The sequence below is a fragment of the Piliocolobus tephrosceles genome, chromosome 8 (genome assembly GCF_002776525.5).
Source record: "Piliocolobus tephrosceles isolate RC106 chromosome 8, ASM277652v3, whole genome shotgun sequence".
Taxonomy (NCBI): Eukaryota; Metazoa; Chordata; class Mammalia; order Primates; family Cercopithecidae; genus Piliocolobus; species Piliocolobus tephrosceles.
This window is the reverse complement of record NC_045441.1, coordinates 133,035,141-133,059,103: the sequence shown is the minus strand read 5'-3', so window position 1 is coordinate 133,059,103 and position 23,963 is coordinate 133,035,141. Positions and strand designations below refer to the sequence as shown.

Here is a 23,963-nt window from a genome sequence, read left to right as displayed (position 1 = left end):
GACTCTTGCTGTTCTTTTTACCTGAATGACTCATCTTTTTTCCCCTGCTAATTTTAGTTTTTCAAGCCTAGTGTCTATACTACCTTTATTATAAGGTCTCTTTTACTTACATTCTGACAAAAAATTTTTTTTTGTTTATTTACTCATAGAGTTAAGTTTGTAAAACTACCACCCCCGCATATCTCACAAGGTAATTAATGATCACTAGATCTCATGGTTGAAGGGGATATTAATTCCCTTCAGTGACAGTGGTTCAATATCATAATAATTATTCCCAATAGAGTATTCACAGTTGAGAATTCCATAGGAGACAATAATGTGTCCTTCATAAAAAAAAGAGGGAGGAAGAAAGGAAGGAAATAAAATAAAGAGAGAAGAAAGAAAGAAAGAAAGGAAGGAAGAAAGAAAGAAAGAAAGAAAGAAAGAAGAAAGAGAAAGAAAGAAGAGAAAGAGAAGAGAAAGAAAGAAAGAAAAAGGAAGGAAGGAAGAGAAGGAAGGGGAGAGAGAGAGAAAGAAGAAAGAAAGAAAAAAAGAAAGAAAGAGAAAGGAAGGAAGGAAAGAAAGAAAAGAAAGAAAGAAAAGAGAGGAAAAAAGTCCTCCTTCAACGATCCTGATAACTTTCCTTCCTGGTGGTAGAAGGGAGATATGTTTATCTTTTGTCTTGAATCATTGGGTCATTGGTGTAAGCTACACTTGCACATAGAGTTAGTATTGTATTGAGAATATGGGCTCTCTCTGTCTCTCTGTCATGTGTAGGCACAGTGGGAAGACACCCTCTGAAAGCCAGAAGAAAGTCCTCACTAGAGCTCGACAATGCTTGGCACCTGATCTTGGACATAAACTTCTATTCTTTAACAACCAAAGAATACAAGCTCTGGAGCCAGGGAACCTATTTTTTAAAACTCTATATTTTCCACTGATTATGCTAACTCAGTGACTCAGGGTAAGTTACTCAACCTCTGTGTTCTTTGATCTTCTTATTTGCAAAATAGAAATTATTAATAAATAGAACATAAAAGTACATTTCTCTCCCCCTAACTTGGTTGCTCCTTGGTTTCAGGAAGAATGTGGATGGGCTTACACTTTCCTGGGGATACCTACTGGTCATCTGTCAACAGATAATTATTGAGCATCTTCTCTGTACCTAGTTCTGCTCTAGATACTAGATACACATCTATGACAAGACAAAATTGATGTGTACAGTGATCTTGTATATTACTGATTGTAAACTGACAAAACACATATAAAAAATATACAAAAAGAAAAACTTCAAGTACTTAATAATGACATAAAAAGATAGACTGAAGAGATATGACTGAAAGTCACCTAGTCAAGACAATGCATGAGACTCTGAAATATGCTGATCTTTGGGGAGGTATTGCTTGAGAGCCGATAAATTAGAAGGTCTTCCAGGAGAAGATTTTGTGGCTTTTTATGCCCTGTTTTGATTAAGGTAAATTCTTAATTTCAACCCAGTCACATATACCAATATTTTTATTTAATGCAACTTAAAGATTTTATAATATCAGATATTATTTCACAATAGCAATTGTATCTATTGTTTAAAAAATCTGGCCGGGCGCGGTGGCTCAAGCCTGTAATCCCAGCACTTTGGGAGGCCGAGACGGGCGGATCACGAGGTCAGGAGATCAAGACCATCCTGGCTAACACGGTGAAACCCCGTCTCTACTAAAAAATATACAAAAAACTAGCCGGGTGAGGTGGCGGGCGCCTGTAGTCCCAGCTACTTGGGAGGCTGAGGCAGGAGATGGCATAAACCCGGGAGGCGGAGCTTGCAGTGAGCTGAGATCTGGCCACTGCACTCCAGCCTGGGCGACAGAGTGAGACTCCATCTCAAAAAAATAAATAAATAAATAAATAAAAAATAAAAAAGATAAAAAAAAATAAAAAATAAAAAATCCTTCTCTTGTATCTCTTCTAGAAGCTTTAGAGTTCTGCCTTTGACACTTAAATCTTGAATACACTGGAAGTTGAATTTTCTGCATGATTTGAATATCTTTATAAAGACTTGGTTACCCCAACACCATTTACTTCAAAGCTTTTTCATTCCCCAGTGATATGCCATGCAACACCTCTCATATAGCAAGTTCTAATAAAAGCAAATACATGCTAATTTGCTTTCTATTCTGTTTGGTTTGTTTATATTTGTCTATCTGTGTATAAATATCACACTGTTCTACTTATTAGCACTACATAGTGTGTTTTGATATCTGGAGGATCAAATCCTCCCACGTTGTACCCTTTCTCTTTTAATAGAGTTTGAGCTAGCCTTGGTCCCCTGAATTTTAAGATTAGTTGGTTGAGTTCTGCACACATCCACACACCCTGCTGGGATACTGATTGGGATTGTATAAGGAGATTGAATCTTTGTAATACTATGTTTTTCAGTCCAAGAACTTGGCATACCACACGTTGTATATCTATTTATTTACCATAGTCTCTCAATAAATTTTTAATTGTCTCTTTAGTGTTTTTGTATACTCTTTGTTATAATTATTCCTAAGCATTTCAGAATTAAACCCTGTTGTAGTGTGGTAGCATTTTTTCCAGTTTCATTTTAATTGTTTGTTATCACTTTAAAAATATAATAGATTTTCATATTGATTTTGTATCAAGCGACTTTAAAATTTATTATAATTCTTTTGAATTTCCTACATATACAGTAATGTCATTTGTATGTAATTACAATTTGCTTCTTCTTTCTCAAATGTGTGTGTGTGCGTGTGTGTGCATACATGGGTGTATTTGCTCTTTTTGTCTAACTGTACTGCTTGGGATCTCTAGTAAAATGTTAAATCAAGAAAAACGAGTGATTTCTTTTTGTGTCTGATTCTTTATCTGAAAAGGACAGATGCTAACATTTCACCATTAACCATGACGTCTGCTTTGTTTTTATTTTTGTTTTGTTTTTGGTAGATTCTGTTTAAAAAGTCTTACTGCTATATTAGCTTATAAAGAATTGATCTTAAATCTTGTCAAACACTTTCTTGGATCTACTGAGATGTTCATATGAAATGTATCCTTTAATTTGTTAACGTGGCAAGTTATTTTTGTTGTTTGTTTTAATGCTAAATTATTGCTGCATTTTAAGGATATACATAGTTTCATTATAATACATCCTTAGTTCATTCTGCTGGACTTATTTTATTAATATTTTCTTTAAGAGGTTTGCATCTATATTCACGAGTAGGATTAGATTGTGATTTTCTGTTTCATAAGTTTATCTCAGGTTTGGTATCAATGACTTAAATAGTAAAAGTAATTAGTTTCTCTCTCTCTTTTCTTTTCTTTTTTCTTTCTTTCTTTTTTTTTTTTTTTTTTTTTTGAGACGGAGTCTTGCTCTGTCGCCCAGGCTGGAGTGCAGTGGTACAATCTCGGCTCTCTGCAACCTCCACTTCCTGGGTTCAAGCGATTTTCCTGCCTCAGCCTCCCAAGTAGAGCTGGGATTACAGGCGCCCACCAGCATGCCTGGCTAATTTTTGTATTTTTAATGAGATGGTGTTCCACCATGTTGGCTAGGCTGGTCTCGAACTCCTGACCTCAGATAATCTGCCTGGGTCAGCCTCCCAAAGTGCGGGGATTACAGGCATGAACCACCACACCCGGCCAGTTTCTCTTTTTATAAGAAGTCCAAAGATAAACAGTACTGGGTGTGGTAAATTAAAGAACTAAAAAGAATTTCCAGGACCTAGGGTCATAAGAACCATGCTTACACACTCAGGATACCCCAAATGATTCTTCACATTGATCTCTGTTTCCAGAGAACTCTCTTTAGAGCCCCTTTAACCTCTGCGTTCCTAAGGCTGTAGATGAGGGGGTTCAGCGTCGGGTTGAAAAGGCTGTAAAACAGGGAAAGGATCTTCCTCTGTTCTTGAGAATGGCTTGACCTTGGGGCCATGTACATGACGATGGCGCTGCCAAAGAAGAGCCCCACCACGCAGAGGTGGGAGGAGCAGGTGGAGAAGGCCTTTCTGCGGCCCTCCCCAGACTGGATCCTCAAGATGGCCACCAGGATGCACAAGTAGGAGACCAGCACGAAGCAGAGCGGTCCCACTAAGACTAACACAGAACCCGCAAAGAGGACCACCTGGTTGAGCCCAGTGTCAGCACAAGCCAATTTGAACACGGACATGATTTGACAGAAAAAGTGGTCGATCTTTTGTGGGCCACAAAAAGGCAGCCTCAGAATAAGGGTGATATGGACTAGAGCCAAGAGAAAGCTAAATATCCAGCAAGTTGAGGCCAGGAGAGTGCACACTCTCCAGTTCATAATGAGGGTGTATTGCAAGGGGTGACAGATTGCCACATACCGATCACAGCACATCACCACCAAAATCAGACACTCCGTAATAGCAAACGCCAAATACAAAAAAGTCTGAAGTATGCAAGGAGCAAAGGAGATGACTTTTTTGTGCATCACAAGATTTGCTAGCATCTTAGGGACAGTGCTCGAGGCATAGGATATGTCCACAATGGCCAGGTGTGACAGGAAGACATACATGGGTGTGTGCAGTCTAGAGTCCAGGCAGATGAGCCCCAGGATAATCCCATTTCCCATCAGGGTGAAGCTGTAGAATAGCAAGAAAAACCCAAAGACGAACAACTCCAGAGCCGGGTCCACCTGGAATCCCAGCAGGATGAATTCTGTGATCCAGGTCCGATTGCTTTCCATGTTCTCGTGACAAAAAAAAAAAAAAAAAAAAAAAAATCCTGTGATGTGCTTAAGACAGAAATTTCACAGCTGGTGGGAGAAAATAAAAAAAATTTCATTATAGAGCATGAATTTTATGCCAGAGGCCACAAATCAGTATTTCATGGATCCATCCAGCCCAAAGTCCTCTGATGTTGACTCACAAATTTGGCTTTTAGAGATATTTAAAATTTGTAGTTATTGATTAATATTAAAAACTAGGAGATTTCATGTTAAAATTGATGTCTGTAGCTTCTTTTGAGAAAAATAGATTTGTCATTTCGTGATATTCACTGAAAGCAACAATCAGCTAAATCTAATGAGGCAATAGATGGAGGCCAGTCCTCTTTCATGTACCACTGTTTTCACCAATCTTTATTTTATCCCAGAAGTTGAGCTCAGTGACATGAACAATTTTATCATTGTACCTACATTACTGATGACATATTTACATAAGAAGATAGTGAAGATTTTTGCTTAAGATGGGTTTCCAATTTCTCCTCTACTTTCAAATACATGGATATGAGAGATAAAATACAAAATGCAAACCCCAAAGAGTTTAAAATTTGACAACTCCTTCATACACCAGAAATGAATCAGAAACATAATATGCTCCAAGTCTGGAAGCAGAGAGTAATACCTGGAACTTAGCTTTTATGGGGTTAAGGCAAGTTGTTGCGAGATGTGGTACTGATGTGATTCTTTGAAGCTAAGGGGTTGTATTGGGGCCGTGAAAGAAGTTTTAAAACAACTACTGGGTTGCTGCATAAAGTGACATTCAAGAAGTCAATATGCTTGCCGGTTCTATAATTTGATCAACAGAACCTGAGAAAGTGTTATAAGACCTGATTTTTTTATAAGGGGCCCTTGGAGCCAGGTGAAGAACAACAAAATCTAAAGACCACAAGAGGGAGAAGAAAGATAGAAAAATCAAGTAATAATAATAATGATAATAATAATGACAATAATAAAAACAAAAACTCCACTCAAAATTTGCCTAACATGTTTGTTTTAAAACACAAAGTTAACACCAAAAAGGTAAAACAAAGTAAATATTTAGAACCTTAAATTCATTGAAGATGCAATTAAATGTATAGAACAATCTTCCAAATATTTATTAATATGAGGATGATCAGGATGCTTTAATACATTAATGAAGACATAATATTTTCTAAAATGACACATAAATTAAGAAAAATAAAATAGCCATGAAAATACAATTAGTGTATAAAAACAAATCAGTTATAGACTTTTGCAGTAAGAAATATAACACACAATTTTAAAAACAATAAAGAGGATAATGTCCACACCTACCATTAAAGGGAAGAAGTTGTGTATTGGAAGATGTCATGAAGGAATCTACCCAGATTTTAATACAGACAGGCAAAAGGATAACATTTTGAAAGCACAGCTTAGATACATAAATGACTGAGAGACTAAATTTAGATATGATAGTTTCCTAAGCAAAAGAATGAAGAAAATGGGGAAGAAACAATTTTGAAAAGATTTCACCAAAAATATTCCAGAATTGAAAATAATTTGTCTTTAAATCACTAATAAAATGCATTCCACTTAATGAATATAATTAAGGTAAATTTATACTCAAGCAAATTGAAATTTTTGTAACTGAAGATGACCTGAGTCTTTAGATCAAAAATGAACCCGAGAACAAAATAGAATAAATAAAAAATAAATTCTCAATAAATGTAAATGACCAACAATTTTCTCGGATGACTATCTTTCCTCCATAATCTACATTTCACTGTGTGTAGACTTCCTGGAATTTCTATTGGATCAATATTATCATCTATCAACATATCTTGTATGTCTCTTACCTGTTCTTTAAGATATTTTTTCTTTCTTTCACTCTTCACCATGTTCTTGACATTTTTTTCAAAACAAACTTCACAAAGAATACAAAATTTAGAATTTATTTCCTACAAAAGAACTGCAAAATTCATTTTTTCATTACTCATTTACTACTCAGACTAAAGAACTGCAAAATTTAAATAGAAAAAAATTTCTTAATTTGAAAAAGAGTACCCATAAAACCTACAGAATCAACATACAAAAATCACTAGAATTTCTATACACCAACAACAGTCAAGCCAAGAGCCAAATTGGGAATGCAATCCCATTCACAATTGCCACAAAAAGAATAAAATACGTAGGAATACAGCTAACCAGGGAGGTGAAAGGTCTCAACAATGAGAACTACAAAACACTGTTCAAAGAAATAAGAGATGACACAAACAAATGGAAAAACATTCCATGCTCATTGATAGAAACAATCGATATTGTTAAAATGGCCATACTGCCTAATGCTATTCCTATCAAACTACCAATGATATTCTTCACAGAACTAGAGAAAACTATTTTAAAACTCATATGAAACAACAAAAGAGAGCCCAAATAGCCAAGGCACCCCTAAGCAAAAAGAACACAGCTGGAGGCATCATGCTATTTGCTTCAAACTATACTTCAGGGCTACAGTAACCAAAACAGCATAGTACTGGCACAAGAACAGACATATGGACTAATGGAAGAGAACAGAGAACCCAGAAATAAGGTCTTACACCTACAACCATCTGATCTTCAACAAAGCTGACTGAAAAAAGCAATGGGGAAAGGAGTCCCTGTTCAATAAATGGTGCTGGGAGAACTGGCTAGCCATATGCAGATGATTGACACTGGACCCCTTCCTTATACCATATGCAAAAATCAACTCACAATGGATTAAAGACTTAAATGTAAAACCCAAAGCAATAAAAACCTTGCAAGACAAAATCTAGGTGATACCGTTCTGGACATAGAAGTGGACAGAAGTTTCATGATGACGACGCCAAAAGCGATTGTAATCAAAGCAAAATTTTACAAATGGGATCTAATTAACTGAAGAGTTCTGCACAGTAAAGGAAATTATCAACAAAGTAGACCGACAATCTACAGAATGGGAGAAATTATTTGCAAACTATACATCTGACAAAGGTCTAACATCCAGCATCTATAAGGAACTTAAACAAGTTTACAAAAAAAAAAAAAATCCCATTAAAAACTAAGCAAACAGTATGAACAGACACTTCAAAAGGAGACATGCAAGCAGGCAACAAACGTATGAAAAAATGCTCATCATCACTAATCATCAGATAAACGCAAATCAAAACCACAATGAGATACCATCTCACATCAGTCAGAAAGGCTACTGTTAAAAAGTCAAAACATAACAGATGTTGGTAAGACTGCAGAGAGAAAAGGGAACACTTATACACTGTTGGTGGGAATGTAAACTAGTTCAACTAGTTCAACCACTGCAGAAAGCAGTTTGGAGTTTCTTTTATTTTTCTTTTTCTTTTTTTTTTTTTTATTTTTTTGACATGGAGTCTTGTTCTGTTGCCCAGACTGGAGTGCAATGGCACAATCTTGGCTCACTGCAACCTCCACCTCCCAAGTCCAAGTGATTCTCTTGCCCCAGCCTCCCAAGTAGCTGGGATTACAGGCGCACGCCATCACACCTGGCTAATTTTTGTATTTTTAGTAGAGACAGGGTTTCACCATGTTGACCAGGATGGTCTTGAACTCCTGACATCAAATGATCTGCCCGCCTCGCCCTCCCAAAACACTGGGATTACAGGCATGAGCCACTGCACCCAGCCCTGGAGATTTCTTAAAGAACTAAAAATAGAATTACCATTTGACTCAGCAATTCCATTGCTGGGTATACACCCAAAGGAATATAAATCATTCCATTATAAAGGCACATAAACACATACGTTTATTGCAGCACTAGTCATAATAGTAAAGACATGGAATCAACCTAAATATTAAAAACTGGTAGACTAGATAGAGAAAATATGGTACATATACACTATGGAATACTATGCAGCCATGAAAAAGAATGAGATCATGTCCTTTGTAGGAACATGGATGGAGCTGAAGGTCTTTATCCTGAGGAAACTAACACAGGATCAGAAAATCAAATACCATATATTCTCATTTATACATGGGAGATAAATGATAGGAACACATGGACACAGAGAGGGGAACAACAGGCACTGAGGCCCATCAGAAGGCAGAAGGTGAGAGGAGGGAGAGGATCATGAAAAACAATTAATGGGTACTAGGCTTAATACCTGAGTGATGAAATAGTATGTACCACAAACCCCATGACATGAGTTTACCTGTGTAACAAACCTGCACATGTACACCTGAACTTAAAAGTTAAAAAAAGAAAAAGAGTATCCATAAAACCTACGGAATTTATTCTGTGACTGACATCAGTTTAAAATATATCTCATCTTACTAATTTTTAAAAATTTAATAACCTTGTTTTTCTTAGATTTTTAAGTTGATACACATTTGTATGTATACATATAAATACATATTTATAAATGTGTATAATACATATATACACATATTTCTTGGTTCATTATAGTGCCTTTTTGTTTCATAACCTTTTTGATTTTGAATAGAAACTATAATTTTATTTGTGTCTTCAAGTCTTTGTTATATTCTCTTAAAATTTAATTTTTCTAGTATGAAGAGGTGATATTACAAATTATCAAAGGTAAAAGACAATGATCTAATAAGAGCAACAATGCTACTGACAGAGATTTCTCATCAACAAGAAGAGTTCAGAAGATAATGAGCTACTGTTGTTACTGTGCCAAGAAGGGGAGAAGCTGTCATTCCACAATTTTATATCTGCAATAACTCTCTTGAATGAATGAGAGCAAAGTAAGCTATTATTGGATATACAAATCAGAAGGGTACCGAGGACCTACAGATCCTCAGTATACCACTCTATTCCTCAATAAGAACAAAAGTGAACCCAGAGGTAAATCGAATATATGAAAACAATATTTACACATAATTTCAAATAGAATATCTTAGTAAATTTTATAAACAATGGGCTATAAAATGATTATTTTGGTGTTTTGAAAGGGTAACATTAAATCTTTTGGAAATAAGTAAACAGAGGGACGTGTGATAAGTAAAGAATGCTAAGATTCTTGATGAAAATTGAAACTAGGACTGACTTTAGATTTGTTGAAATAATGTATTAAATTTTAGCAATTATTAAGAATCATAAAAATAAAATATATGGTTTCCAAAATTACAAAGTAAATAAAAGAAATTTGAAAGCATTATCAATCCAACAGCAGGCCAAAAAAGAAAAAAAAAAAAGCAATTTTTTTTTTTGGCAAATAGAAAACACAAAATAAGGAAGTATAAATAAGTCTGTTTATATGGATTATCACATTATATGTAATTATAGGGCATTAAAAGACAGAGTTAGGCACTTTAGATGAAAAACAGAAAATCAAGTTACAAAATCTTTATGTGTCACACCTAAACCCCTTACACATAAATTCTCTTTTTTTCTGTCTAACGCACACAAACACACAGATGCACACGCACACAAACACATGCGCACACACATGCACACCCCCACACAGAAATTAAAAATAAAATAATGAAAAACATTTTGTAGAAACTGGTAGTAGCAATTTTGTTATCACTTACCAGCATGCATAAGCATGTAGGTGATACTGTACAATAATAATGAAAAGAAAAATCCACAAAGAATAAACAATTCAGAATTTATATCCTATGAAAAGACTGCAAGATTCAAAGAGAAAAAAACCTTTCCTGAATCTGAAAAAGAATATCCATAAAACCAACAGAAACATTATACTTAGTGGTGAATGTTTAAAAGCTTTCCCCCTGCATTAGAATATAAATGCTCCTCTAATACCACTTCTATTTAATGTTGATTCATAAAGTAGCCAGTGATAACACCAAAAGAAAAAGAGGCATAAGACTTAAAATGAAGACTATCAAATGTCATTATTTACAACACCAAGATTTTCTTTGTAGAAAAATTTTAAACTCAATAAATGAACTAGGCCAGGCGCGGTGGCTCAAGCCTGTAATCCCAGCACTTTGGGAGGCCGAGGCGGGTGGATCACGAGGTCAGGAGATTGAGACCATCCTGGTTAACTCGGTGAAACCCCGTCTCTACTAAAAATACAAAAAACTAGCCGGGCGAGGTGGCGGGCACCTGTAATCCCAGCTACTGGGGAGGCTGAGGCAGGAGAATGGCGTGAACCCGGGAGGCGGAGCTTGCAGTGAGCCGAGATCGCGCCACTGCACTCCAGCCTGGGCGACACAGCGAGACTCTCTCTCAAATAAATAAATAAATAAATAAATAAATGAACTATTGAAATTAATGTATATTTACAAAAACTTCTGGATTCAAGATCAATGTACAAAATAAATAAGATATGTATATATACATGTATACATTCATGTAATTGTGTGTTTACAGATTGGAAGTTTTGTAAAGATTCTAAATCTATTCAATTTGATCTATACTTTCAATGAAATTCACATCAGAATACCAGCAAGCTTTTTATCAATGAAAATTAATAATTGTACTCTAAATGTTACATGAAATACAGAAGGTCCAGAATAGCCAAGGAAATCTTGAGAAAGAAAAATGAATGGAAGAACTTACTCCATTGACTCTCCAGACTTACAAAGCTACAGCAATTAAGTGAATATGGCAGTGGAAGAAGGATAAACAAATAGACCGGTGACATAGAGTGGTTAACCCAAAAATCCAGAAGAATGGCCAGGTGCGGAGGCTCATGCCTGTAATCCCAGCACTTTGGGAGGCCGAGGTGGGTGGATCACTTGAGGTCAGGAGTTCGAGACCAGCCTGGCCAACATGGTAAAGCCCTGTCTCTACTAAAAGCACAAATATTAGCAGGGCGTGGTGTTGGGCATCTGTAGTCCCAGCTATTTGGGAGGCTGAGGCAGGAGAATCGCTTGAACCCAGGAGGCAGAGGTTGCAGTGAGCCGAAATCATGCCACTGCACTCCAGCCTGGGAGACAGAGCGAGAGGCTGTTAAAAAAAAAAAAAAAAAAAAAAAATTCCAGAAGAATACACACACTTTTGGTCTAAGACAAAGTTGGCACTGGTGTTTTTGAAAAATAATATTATGCTGTGTCAGTTGGCTATCCATGTCGAAGAACACCAAAGCATGGCCCCTCCCACATACATGCACAAAAATAAACTTCAGGTCAGTTTTAGATCTAAACAAGAAGGATCAAAACAAACTCTCCAGAATACAAGCTAGGGGTATATTTTTGAGAGTAGCAAACGTTTCTAAAACAGAATCCACACTGAAAATGTTGTGTCATTACAGTTTTACAAATAGAGACAGGATTCTGTTTTCCTTTTCCATTTTTAAAATGTAAGAAAACACATTATTTTAAAATACTTCTCAAAAGTGAGAAACATCTCTCCCTTTAAATGGATGTAAAGAGAATAAGAATACATTCAATTGTGTTTATTTTTTAAAAGCAAAATTTTCACTGAATGTGTTGCCAGATACATTATTTTTGTAATAGGAGTATTTTACCGTACTTACACTGGCCAGGACTTTCCCCAAAAATTTAATATGTGACACCATAGTCAAGTTATCCCACTCTAGGATCTGATAAAGGGTTTCCATAAGATGAAGACAACCATTGCTGGCACACAAATCAGGAAATGCTTATCCGGCTTGTCTGGCACCTATATGGGCTTCTCTGCTGTTAGAAGAAATAGGAGAGAAATCCTTGTCAAATAACTCGAGGACTTTCTCCCAGCACCTGATATCTCCCTCCAAGGCAACAAAGAAGAGGAACCCTAATGTTACTTTGCTGGCTGGAGGATATTCCTAGGATGTAGCAGAAGCAGATGGTTCTCAGTAGAAGAAGAAATGAAGGGGAAGTCATGGGAAAATTACATAACACCTGGAGCTTCACCTCCTTCATTTGTAAAGCAAGCAGCAGGAATATATATATGGCTCTTATGCCCCTTCCAGCTTGACACCATGAACCAGAGTTATCTACTGCTACCAGCTCCTTCCCACGAGTGACAGGGAAATGGTGGGACAAAGGCAAGTCTGACACATATGTAATATTTTGACAGTGTAAGTATCAGATGTTACTCTGAGACCTGGCATAGTGCCAGGAAGGGGTCGCTGTGAAGGTGCTCTCTCTCTTTTTTTTCCCTCCATCCTAAACCCGAACATTTCTGCCAGTCTTCTGCCTTACTCTTCTCCTGGAAACCACTAATTAGTGTATAAATAATGATTAATACAAAGGAAGATAGTATTTCTGGTATTTGCCTCAAATTGCCCTTGAATGCACAGGAAAACACAGAGATAGGGAAAAAGGTTGGAGCTGAAGTGCCTGCACCTGAAGCAGGTTGGGTGGACAATGAGTCCCAGATCTCTTTCTACCCTAAGGACTGGGACAGGACCCAGGGATGTTCAGGAGGCTTCTCGATATGTAGATTTTATACTCTGATTACTTAAAAGAGGCCCATTATCCAGAGACATACCTGTGGAGTCCAGAGAACAACATATGAAGCGTCTTCCCACCATCCTATGTCTTCCCTACCAAATAGTGTAACACCTTCTCCTCTCCTTTCTACCCTCCAGCTTTGTTATTCATATGCGTGTGGGTGTGTGTGGGTGTGGGGCCAGTGTGTGTGCCTGTTTGTGTGTGCGTGTGCACGCGTGCACACTTGTGTTCCTGCTTATGCAGTGAGAACTCAGAAAGAATGGCAAGGGTATTTCTACCCAGGAGAATCTTGTCGTGAACATTTCACAGATAAGTCACCCTATATGGGTTATGTCACATGGCACAGTCTCCAAGGATCTAGACTCATTGTGATCTCAAAATTTTGCCTGCCTACCTCCCTCTTTTCAAAAAGGTTGAGATTTGATGATGTGATAAATGTGGCCCCCACGGAGCTTGTTAAGGCAGCACTTCAGAGGACTGTATCTCCTCCAAGGAGAGGAGTGTTGATCTGCTGAAAGTCTTATTGTGAAATGAATTGCAAAAATTTCCATTGCAGTATATTTTTAAGTTTGGAAGCTCATAGAGATTAGATTCTATTTCCCCAGTGCTTTTTTTCCTTTCCGTCAATTTCAAGCCACTCGCTATTTGTTCCATTTAAAAACATACCTTTTCTTCCAAATATGTATTCTACCTTTAGATTCAATTTTTAAAAATCTCTCAGTTGGGCACAGTGGCTCATGCCCAAATCCTGAACAATATGTAATACTAGGAAACAAGTTTAAATTGCATATCAAAAGTTTTATATATGACCAAACTGGATGCATCCCTAGAATCTGAGGTTGCTTTCCTATCCAAATATCAAATCAATAAAATATGCCACATTAATTACATAACTAAGAAAACATGATCATTTTAATAGCCAAATTAAAGCATTTGACAAATCTAATAATAATAAAAGTACTCAACAAAATAGAAATGAAGAGTACTTTCTCAACCCATCAAAGGGCATAGATGAAAAAGCTCACAGCTAACATCATCCTTAATGGTGAAAGACAGAATGCTTTTTCTTGAGATCAGGAACAATACGTGGATGTCCACTCTCACCACTTTGATTCCACATTGTACTGGAATTGTATAGTGAGGACAATTAGACTTGTCTTGTTCCAGTAGCTTGGAACCTTAGCCATGAGATAGCAATACCAGCTTGCCAGTTTGACTTTGCCCCAACAGATAATCCAATGAAGACTGTGAACCAAAATTTTGGGTAAAGCATTCTCTATGGCAGTTTGATTTTTAAAGGCCAAACCTCCCCAGACTCCATAGATTACTGGGGCCAAAGAGTACCAAAGGATGGTGTCACACATTAACCAGGCCCCCTGTTTAGAACTGCAGCACAAAAGCCTGGATACATGCAATGCTATTCTACTTTCCCAGTAGACAGTGAACCCCAGATTCCAAACAATGTTGGGGTCAAGCAGCATTGCAATTGTAAGAGAAAAACTCTAAGGAGGGCTTAGTACTAGACCTCAGAACCTCTGATAAACACATAAAAGCAAAATAGCAGATAAATGAAGCAGATTATGTAGGCTGATGTTAAAAGTCTATTCAAAGGCCAGGGGCAGTGGCTCACGCCTGTAATCCCAGCATTTTGGGAGGCCGAGGTGGGTGGTTCACGAGGTCAGGAGATCACGACCATCCTGGCTAACACGGTGAAACCCCATCTCTACTAAAAATACAAAAAATTAGCTGGGCGTTGTGGTGGGTGCCTGTAGTCCCAGCTACTCGGGAGGCTGAGGCAGGAGAATGGCGTGAACCTCGGAGGCAGGGCTTGCAGTGAGCTGAGATTGCGCCACTGCACTCCAGCCTGGGCGACAGCGAGACTCTGTCTCAGAAAAGAAAGCGATCATATTCCCAAGAGGAAGAGAAAATAAAGTGGGCTCAAATCACATTTTGTCTGAGCATTTCTAATATGTGAAGTCAACCCTTCCATGAATTTAGAAAGTTTAGCAATTCACGGCAGGATAAATGCAAAGGAAATATAACATAGGCATATCGTGGTCATATCACAGCCTCACTTAAGAAAACCAAGGACAAAAAAAAAATCGTTGTGTTCAGGAGCATAAAACACAACTGCTCATTACCATCGGGAGCATTTCTTCAGCCAAAAAATATCTCCTTCCGTGTCTCCCGAAGTGCATGAACACTCTCAGATGTTTCTTTTTTCTTTCTTATCTTATCTGATAACATTTTTCGTTCATCTTAAATTTGAATTATATCTTCTGGATGTAGAATTCTAGGTTGGCAGTTAATTCTTTCAACAAATTTAAATAATATTTTATTTTCCTCTGAATTCCTTAGCTTCAATCAAAATTGTCAGTCACAACTCTTATTATTGATTCCTGGTAGCAATGGGTAGAGGTTCCAGTTGTATGAAGGCATTCTTACTCTAATATAACACCTTACTTAGGTGAAGGGTTTATAGAATATGACCTCTGGAGTCATTTTAATCTGTGATTTGGGGGATTGACAAATACCCTAAAAGCAGGTATAGCCTTCCATTTTCCTAACTTGTTTTTCTGCTGGTTGCTAGCTTGTGTTCTCATAATTGTCCATTTGTTTTCTGTCTAATCTTCGTCCTCTTGAGAATTTTATTTACTCTCCTGCAAACACAGCTCTGCATTTAAAGTGATGTTGGTTTGCTTAACATTCCACCAAGCATTTTTAGGTGTCTTGTCGTAAGATGATTTTCTATTCCTGGAAACAGAAATGAGAAATGCAAAAACTTAATAATCACAGAAGGGAGCCATGTGCTTCTCTTTTGAAAATAAGTTACATGCTACAAACACAGCCACACTATAATTATTCAAACTTAGAGTTTTCCAAAGGGCTTAAGATAATTATAGCAAATATGCAAGCACAAAGAGGCCATCTATACCCAGATTTTCACAGCCAGAATTTTTTTTCTTTTCTTTTCAATCCAAAGCAATACAGTGCCCATGAAAGTCAGCTATTGTCTAAGAGAAAGATTTGTAAGCCGGGTGCATGCAATGACTCACACCTGTGATCTCAGCACTTTGGGAGGCTAAGGCAGGCGGAGAACTTGAGGTCAGGAGTTCGAGACCAACCTGGCCAACATGGTGAAACCCCATCTCTACTAGAAATACAAAAAAGTCAGCCAGGCATGGTGGCGCACACCTGTAGTCCCAGCTACTTGGGAGACTGAAGCAGGAGAATCGCTTGAATCCTGGAGGTGGAAGTTGCAGTGAGCTGACATTGCACCACTGCACTCCAGCCTGGGTGACAGAGGGAGACTATGTCTCAAAAAAAAAAAAAAAAAAAAAAAAAAAATCTAAATTCATTATACTTAGCTAACAAATGAAATTCTAGGTTCTATGGACTTATTCCTTATAACAGACACATCTTGCTCACAAACTCAGATCTTTCGACCTCAGATTTCTGGAACCCTTGTCCACTTGGCCCATCTCAGCCACTACTATGAGCTACGCTGGGCTCTAAGCAAATCGACTTTACACAGGAATAACCCAAGAGTGCTTCTTCTCCTGCCACTTTACATTCCTCTTGCTTTCTGATCTGAGGGTTTTCTTTTACCCCTGAGCACAAGTCGGTGTAGAATAGTTGGTGGCCATGATGTATGTGCAATTTTTAATGTGGGATAATTAACACCCCATGGAGTGAGACACATATTTGACCAACAGGAGGCAGTGGCAAGCAATTAAATTACTCACTCTTATTACTCCCGAATGGACCCATTCTAAGAACAGTATTTCACAAGGACTCTCAGAAAACAATCCCATGAAATAGAGGAATCAGTTATTTTTGACACCACGCAGTGGCAGCTTTAGCAAGGCACCTTTGAGCTTTCTCCCCCTCCTCTCTTGCCTCACATCCCTTTTCCCTCTTTTTTTTTTTTTTTTTTTTTTTTGAGATGGAGTTTTGCTCTTGTTGCCCAGGCTGGAATGCAATGGCATGATCTCAGCTCATTGCAACCTCTGCCTCCCGGGTTCAAGCAATTCTCCTGCCTCTGCCTGTGGAGTAGCTGGGATTACAGGCACATGCCACCATGCCCGGTTATCTTTGTATTTTTAGTAGAGACGGGGTTTCACCATATTGGTCAGGCTGGACTCGAACTCCTGACGTCAGGTGATCCACCTGCCTCAGCCTCCCAAAGTGCTGGAACTACAAGCATGAGCCACTGTGCCCAACCCCATCACTTTTAATTAAATGATATTGTATAAGCTTTTACATCAGGTTTTATTTTGGGGGAACGCAGGTTAGTAGAACCACCAAAGTTTCTAAAAGCAAGTGGTAGGGTGAACTCAGTCTAAGATGCGAGGGCCACTTTGGAGTTCTGGAGAGTCAGCTTCTCTGGTCCCAGTGAAGTGTAGGGGAAAGGAAGATAGGTCGGTAAAATAAGTGGTCACACGCATGTATATGTTGGTTTCCCACTGTTGTCTTAAATCACAGAGAGTTATTGCATATCATAAGAAAATAAATCTGCAAGTGGAGGAAATATTACCCTGGAATCCCCATTGACATCTTTGGCAGGGGTTATTAGGCAAGACAGCTTCATAAAGCATCACAGAAGGTTGAGCCAGAAGTGAGTGATGAAGAAGTATTCGGGTTAAATGGAAGAGCCTGGGGCAGCTCTCCTGGCTCCTGGCTGTCTGCCTATTTTCTGGAAGGGATTCAGATGATTCCACATGCCTCTAGGTGTGGTAGATGCAAATATCAGAAAAGTAGGGCTAGTGCTTTCACAGGAAAACATCATGGTGCAAGAGAAAGAACTTCGTACAAGAGGGCTTTGGGGTCATCTAACCAAGTCAGAGGTTCATAGCACCAGCAAGGAGAAAGATAGGAGGGATGAAACACCAAAGGGCAGAAACTGTATATATATAGATATATATATATATATATATATATATAGAGAGAGAGAGAGAGAGAGAGAGAGAGAGAGAGAGAGAGAGAGAGAGAGAAAGCGAGCTCATCATTGTATTTACAATACAGAGCTCAGTGTGAGGCACACTGCAGGTCATGAGTAAATAATAATAACAATTCCATAGGCTGACTTTCAACAGTTCAATCCAAAGCAGATGAAAGTCTAGAGTTGTTTTTGTTTTGTTTTGTTTTGTTTTGTTTTGAGACAGAGTCTGTCTCTGTCGCCCAGGCTGGGGTGCAGCGGTAAGATCTCGGCTCACTGCAAGCTCCGCCTCTGGGGTTCCTGCCATTCTCCTGCCTCAGCCTCCCTAGTAGCTGGGACTACAGGTGCCCGCCACCATGCCTGGCTGATTTTTTGTATTTTTAGTAGAGACGGGGTTTCACCGTGTTAGCCAGGATGGTCTTGATCTCCTGACCTCGTGATCCGCCCACCTTGGCCTCCCAAAGTGCTGGGATTACAGGCCCGAGCCACCGTGCCCGGCCGAAAGTTTAGAGTTGTTATAACCTAGTATTTCCATGTATATGTAGCCAAGAGAAGCGATTATATGTGTCTCCTGAAAGGTGCATATAATACCATTCATGGAATAATTATTTGTTATAGCCAAAATTGTAGACAATTCACATCCATCAGGAATGTGGTGAATAAATCATGAAATATTTGTGCAATGTAATGCTATAAAACAAATAAAAATAATAAATTATGCTACACACAGCAACCTAGGTGAATCTCACAAAGATAATAATGAGTGAAAGTAGGCAGATAGAAAAGAACGTACGCTATGTATGTATATATCCCATTTATATAAAGTCCAAGAAAATACAATGCTAATATGCGCTGTTAGAAGTTAGGGTAATAGGTATCTTGTGGGAGGAGGGAAGGTGCGGTAATTGGGAGAGAGCATGACGGTAGCTCCTGGAAGGCCAGAATGTTTTATTTCTCCTCCCAGAAAGTGGTTACATAATGTGTTTACTTCATGATCTTTCACTGAATTTAACTTATGATTTATGCATTTCTCTGTGTGTCTTTAATTTAAAAAGTTTTTTTAAAAAATTCTTCGGCCGGGTGCAGTGGCTCATGCCTGTAATCCCAGCACTTTGGGAGGCTGAGGTGGGCAGATCACAAGCTCAGGAGTTTGAGACCAGCCTGGCCAACATGGTGAAACACCGTTTCTACTAAAGGTACGAAATATTAGCTGGGCATGGTGGTGCTCCCCTGTAATCCCAACTACTTGGGAGGCTGAGGCAGGAGAATCGCTTGAACCCGGGAGGCAGAAGTTGCAGTGAGCAGAGATGGTGCCAGTGCACTCCAGCCTGCTTGATAGTGGGAGACTCTGTCTCAAAAAAAAAAAAAAAAAAAAAAATTCTTCCCTCCATTTATTCTTTATACTTACCAGCCACCAAATTATGCTCATTTTACCTTCTCATCTCCCAGTGAAATCACCCCCACTTTATTCTCCTGTGTACTTCTCTGTTCAGCCTCTGCCAGCGTTTCTTACTTCAACTGATACAATAGTCTTTATATTACAGTATGATATCAGTTTGGTCAATTCAAATACTCAGTTCTCATAGCTCCAGAAGATCTTTCTAAATTCAGGTCTGATTACTTGGCATATTCATACTTATAATCTGGCTTCGCATTTCATATAGGCTGTACTTCAGGGTCATTAGCCTGGAATATGTGTTCCTCCATGCTCATTCTCTCCAGGCTCACTTCTCATCAGTCCCTGCCTTGTATTTTATACCTGGAAAACCCTGAGCTATGTTTGTTTCCCCCGCAGCTTACAAGCTGCTTACTCCCTTTGGGTCTTTGCTTCTTTCACTCATTGGATGGAACACCCCTTCCTGCCACACCACACCTTTCTCCCAGCCCCTGATGGCTCACTCTTACTTGTGCTTTCAGATGGCCCTCCGCTCCAGGAAGTCTTACTGAACCACTCTCATTCTGAGGGAGTTATCCTTCTTCTGGGCTACAATAGCATCCTGTGCAGAGCTCAGTTATTAACTTATTATATAAGTGTTAATTTCCATCATATATCCATTTAATTCTTCCACTACACATGAATAAAGTAATAGGAAATGTGCCCTATTCATCCTTTTGTTTCTAGGACCTAGCACTGATGTGTGTGTGTGTGTGTGTGTGTGTGTAATATATACACACACGTATACGAATTTTAGCAATTTTGAATTGTATTTATCCATGTATTAAAACATATTCATCACTTTTTTAGAGAACTGAGATTGCAAAGGAAAAGCTCTGTGAATCATTTACTTCATAAATTATTTAACATCATGGCATTTTGTATCAGATAAAAAGCTAAATTTTGCAATATTCCTGCTTCTTTCTGGTAAAGTGGGAAATCTGATATTTAGTTATTGCATTTATAAGTTGTTGTTCTAGTTCTTTAAGGATATAATAAGTATATATAGTGGATAACATTAATGAATACTGCTTACTATGTTATTATAAGTTATAGATCTTGCTAAACATTTTCATGTATTTCCTCTAATCTTCTCAACAAATCTGTGAGCTTGGCATTACTGACCTCATTGCATACATAATACCTTCTGAAGAATTTAAGTAAATTATAAGTTTCCACATCTAGCAACTGGCAGAACTTTGAAAAATCCCAGGTCTAGCTGAACACAAAGTACATGTGTTTTTACCCCCCCCTGTTTTTGGTTATGAGTTCATGTCTGCAATAACAGATGTCCTAACAAAAGGGATGCTTTGTGAGAGAAAAATCCATGTATTTTCCTCATCAACTTTTTTTTTCATGGAAAACATCTTTTTAACAAAGTTGAATATTTCCCTTTTACACAGTTTGCATATTTAGGCTTAATTAAGTTATACTTAATTTGAGAGAAGAGCTGAGAAACAGAAGTATCTATACATCCTTTCATAATACTTCTTCGCTATTATTTTCTATCACTTTATAACTAAGTGGAAGAGTTTCATGTTTGAGTAAAAAGTTTATTAAAATTACTTCAAATATCTTAATTTAAAATTAAATTATTCCTGATAATTTCCAGCTCTAGTAATATTGGTCAATCAGTCACAACACTTACAGTCTGTTCTTACTTTTCAGGATTATCTCCTCTGAGTTTTAATCATTTTCAATATGAGACAATTGACCAAACCCATGAGAGAAAACATATAGTTCTTTCATGAGCTCTGTTATTCCCACTGTGCTCTCTTCCACTCAGTTCTACATCCCATGGCTTTCCCCTGCACTCCACAAGCAGAGAAAAAGGAATAGAGAAGGCTCCAATATGTCTGTATATTTACTAGCATGACATCTGCCCAGCTTTTCTTCTTAGTTGCATTACAGTTATATTCTCTATTCTCTTTCTTGTGAAGACATGGCTCATGCTCTTTCTAATCTACGTGGATTATACGTTAGAAAATGTCACCACTAGAAAAATATGTGCAAATATTTTCTATGTAGATCTATTATTTAAACATGGCACTTTTTTTTTCTTTTTTGAGATGGAGGAGATGGAGGAGATGGAGTCTTGCTCTGTCACCCAGCTTGGAGTGCAGTTGTGCGATCTCGGCTCACTGCAACCTCCACTTCCTGGGTTCAAACGATTATCCTGACTCAGCCTCCTGAGTAGCTGGGATTACAGAGCTGCTCCACCATGCCAGGCTAATTTTTGTATTTTTAGTAGAGACAGGGTTTCAACATGTTGGTCAGGATGGTCTCAATCTCCTGACCTTGTGATCTGCTTGCCTTGGCTTCCCAAAGTGTTGGGATTACAGGCAAGAGACACCACACCAGGCCTAAATATGGTGCTTTCTAAATGAAAAATAATTAAATAATGACTTTGTTATCAGTCTCTCTTAACGCCTATATCTTTATTCTACAAAAATTGGCCTTTGAGTCCTATGTACATAACAAAAAGATGCACATTTATTTCCAACTTTCAAAACATTTCACATAATTATATTAAAAGTATGTACACTACACAGCTAGTGTAAACACATTTTTTTAATTGTGCAGCTCCAACCTTCAATGCTAGAGAGAAGAAAGCAAAATGGGCTTTCTCAGGAGGTACTCATAGGAACATTTCAAGAAGATGCAAAGGGTTCCTTAGAGTGTGATTATGTATCCTGAGTAGGTATGGGTTCAGATGTAATCTCAAAGCCCTTTAAACCCAGCTATTTTATTATTCTTTCAGGCTTTCATGAAGTTCTCTCCTTTACAAGCATCCTCTTTAGAACACCTTGGACTTCTCTGTTCCTAAGACTGTAAATTAGGGGATTGAGCATGGGATTGAAGAGGCTGTGAAACAGCAGGAGATATTTGTTTTTCTCCTTGGGGCTCTCATACTGGGGCTCCACATACATGATGATGGCTGTGCCATAAAAGAGTCCAACCACACAGAGGTGGGAGGAGCAGATGGAGAAGGCTTTCTGGCGCCCCTCCCCTGACTGGATCTTTAGAATGGCACACAGAATATGAACATAAGATATTACAATAGAAAAGAAGGGTCCCACCAGCACAGACAATGCCCCTGCCAAAACCATTACCTCATTAATGTGGGTATCCACACAGGCAAGTTTGAGAACAGCCGTAATTTCACAGAAAAAGTGGTTAACTTTCTGGGGTCCACAGAAGGACAGTGGTAGTAGTAACATTAGATGGACAAGGGCCAGTAAGACTCCTAAAGTCCAGGAAGTCAATGCCAGAGTGATGCAAACTTTCCAGGTCATGATGGTAGAATATTGGAGAGGGCGGCAGATGGCCACATACCGATCGTAGGACATCAGCACCAGCAGGAGACATTCGGTATGTGCAAAACTCAAAAACAGAAACATCTGGGTCATGCAGCCAGCAAAGGAGATGGGCTTGGCTGGATGCAGGAGGTTCACCAGCATCTGGGGCACCGTGTTACAAGCATAGGCGATGTCAACGACCGCCAGGTGTGAGAGGAAGAAGTACATGGGGGTGTGGAGTCTGGAGTCCAGTGAGATGAGCCCCAGGATGGTCCCGTTCCCCAGCAGGGTGAAGATGTAGAACAGGGAGAAGAGGCCAAAGAGGAGCATCTGAATCTTTGGACCAACAGGAAATTCCAGTAAAAGGAACTCTGTGATGGAAGTCTGATTTCCTCCCATTTCCCTGCAGAAGAAACAAGGACCTCACGAAGTCTGAATGTCTAAGGCAAATGTTTAAGCATGCTGCAACTGTACGTATTATTGTTTGAGTGTTTCCTAAGAAAACACCTCCAATTATATTTTGATCTTAGTCACTTACTAAGAGAAAATTATGCATTACAAAGGAAACACAAGGAAATTATTTCACCTATGATAAATTCAATGTTAGTATGATATTATAGTATTCATTACATCTTATTTTCAAATATACTTTCATCACAGTTCAAAATATGTTAATACTTAAATTGCCTTCATAGCATGGACTCTTTCCTCAGTTTGTAATGATTACACCAGACGCTTGCCCTCTGTATTCCTTCACTGCAGGGTACTCATATCCATGCATGTGGAAGTGTGCTAGTGTCTGTGTCTATATATAAGGATAGAAAGAGGGATGACAAACATGTCAGTGATCCTGCTATCAGGTCTTCTCACCAATTTGTGCCTTTGTTATATGAATTATTTGTTAAACTTGTGATTTTTACTGACCGCATAATCTTGAATTAAGTTGAAAGAATGGCAGTTTGCCACAACTTTGGCTGGATTTAAACAGAGATCTTTGTGTTTTGACTTTTGTACCCTTAGAGGGTCTAATCTGTTTGTGTTGTCTTACGATCAGAATGTAGTTACCTGTCACCGTTCTTAGACTACACCCTTCTTCTACTATAAATGTGTATTTATATTATTTACTTGTATATATTTTTTCTGTTTTTTGCAAATTTATTTTTAACAATTTTTAATAGATACATAATAGATGTACATAGTTTTAGGGTACATGTGATAATT

At 38.2% G+C, this 23,963-nt stretch overlaps 2 protein-coding genes across 2 annotated transcripts; both read right to left on the bottom strand.

The window, feature by feature from the left end:
- Positions 1-3,713: 3,713 nt before the first annotated feature.
- LOC111525606 (olfactory receptor 2A12) lies at positions 3,714-4,765 on the bottom strand. The gene has a single exon (XM_023191041.1). It carries the CDS (start codon positions 4,691-4,693, stop codon positions 3,761-3,763), a length of 933 nt encoding a protein of 310 aa, XP_023046809.1. The 5' UTR covers positions 4,694-4,765; the 3' UTR covers positions 3,714-3,760.
- A 17,406-nt stretch (positions 4,766-22,171) lies between these two features.
- Positions 22,172-23,173, bottom strand: LOC111525583 (olfactory receptor 2A25). Its single transcript, XM_023191019.1, has one exon. It carries the CDS (start codon positions 23,139-23,141, stop codon positions 22,209-22,211), a length of 933 nt encoding a protein of 310 aa, XP_023046787.1. The 5' UTR covers positions 23,142-23,173; the 3' UTR covers positions 22,172-22,208.
- Between the last annotated feature and the right edge of the window lie 790 nt (positions 23,174-23,963).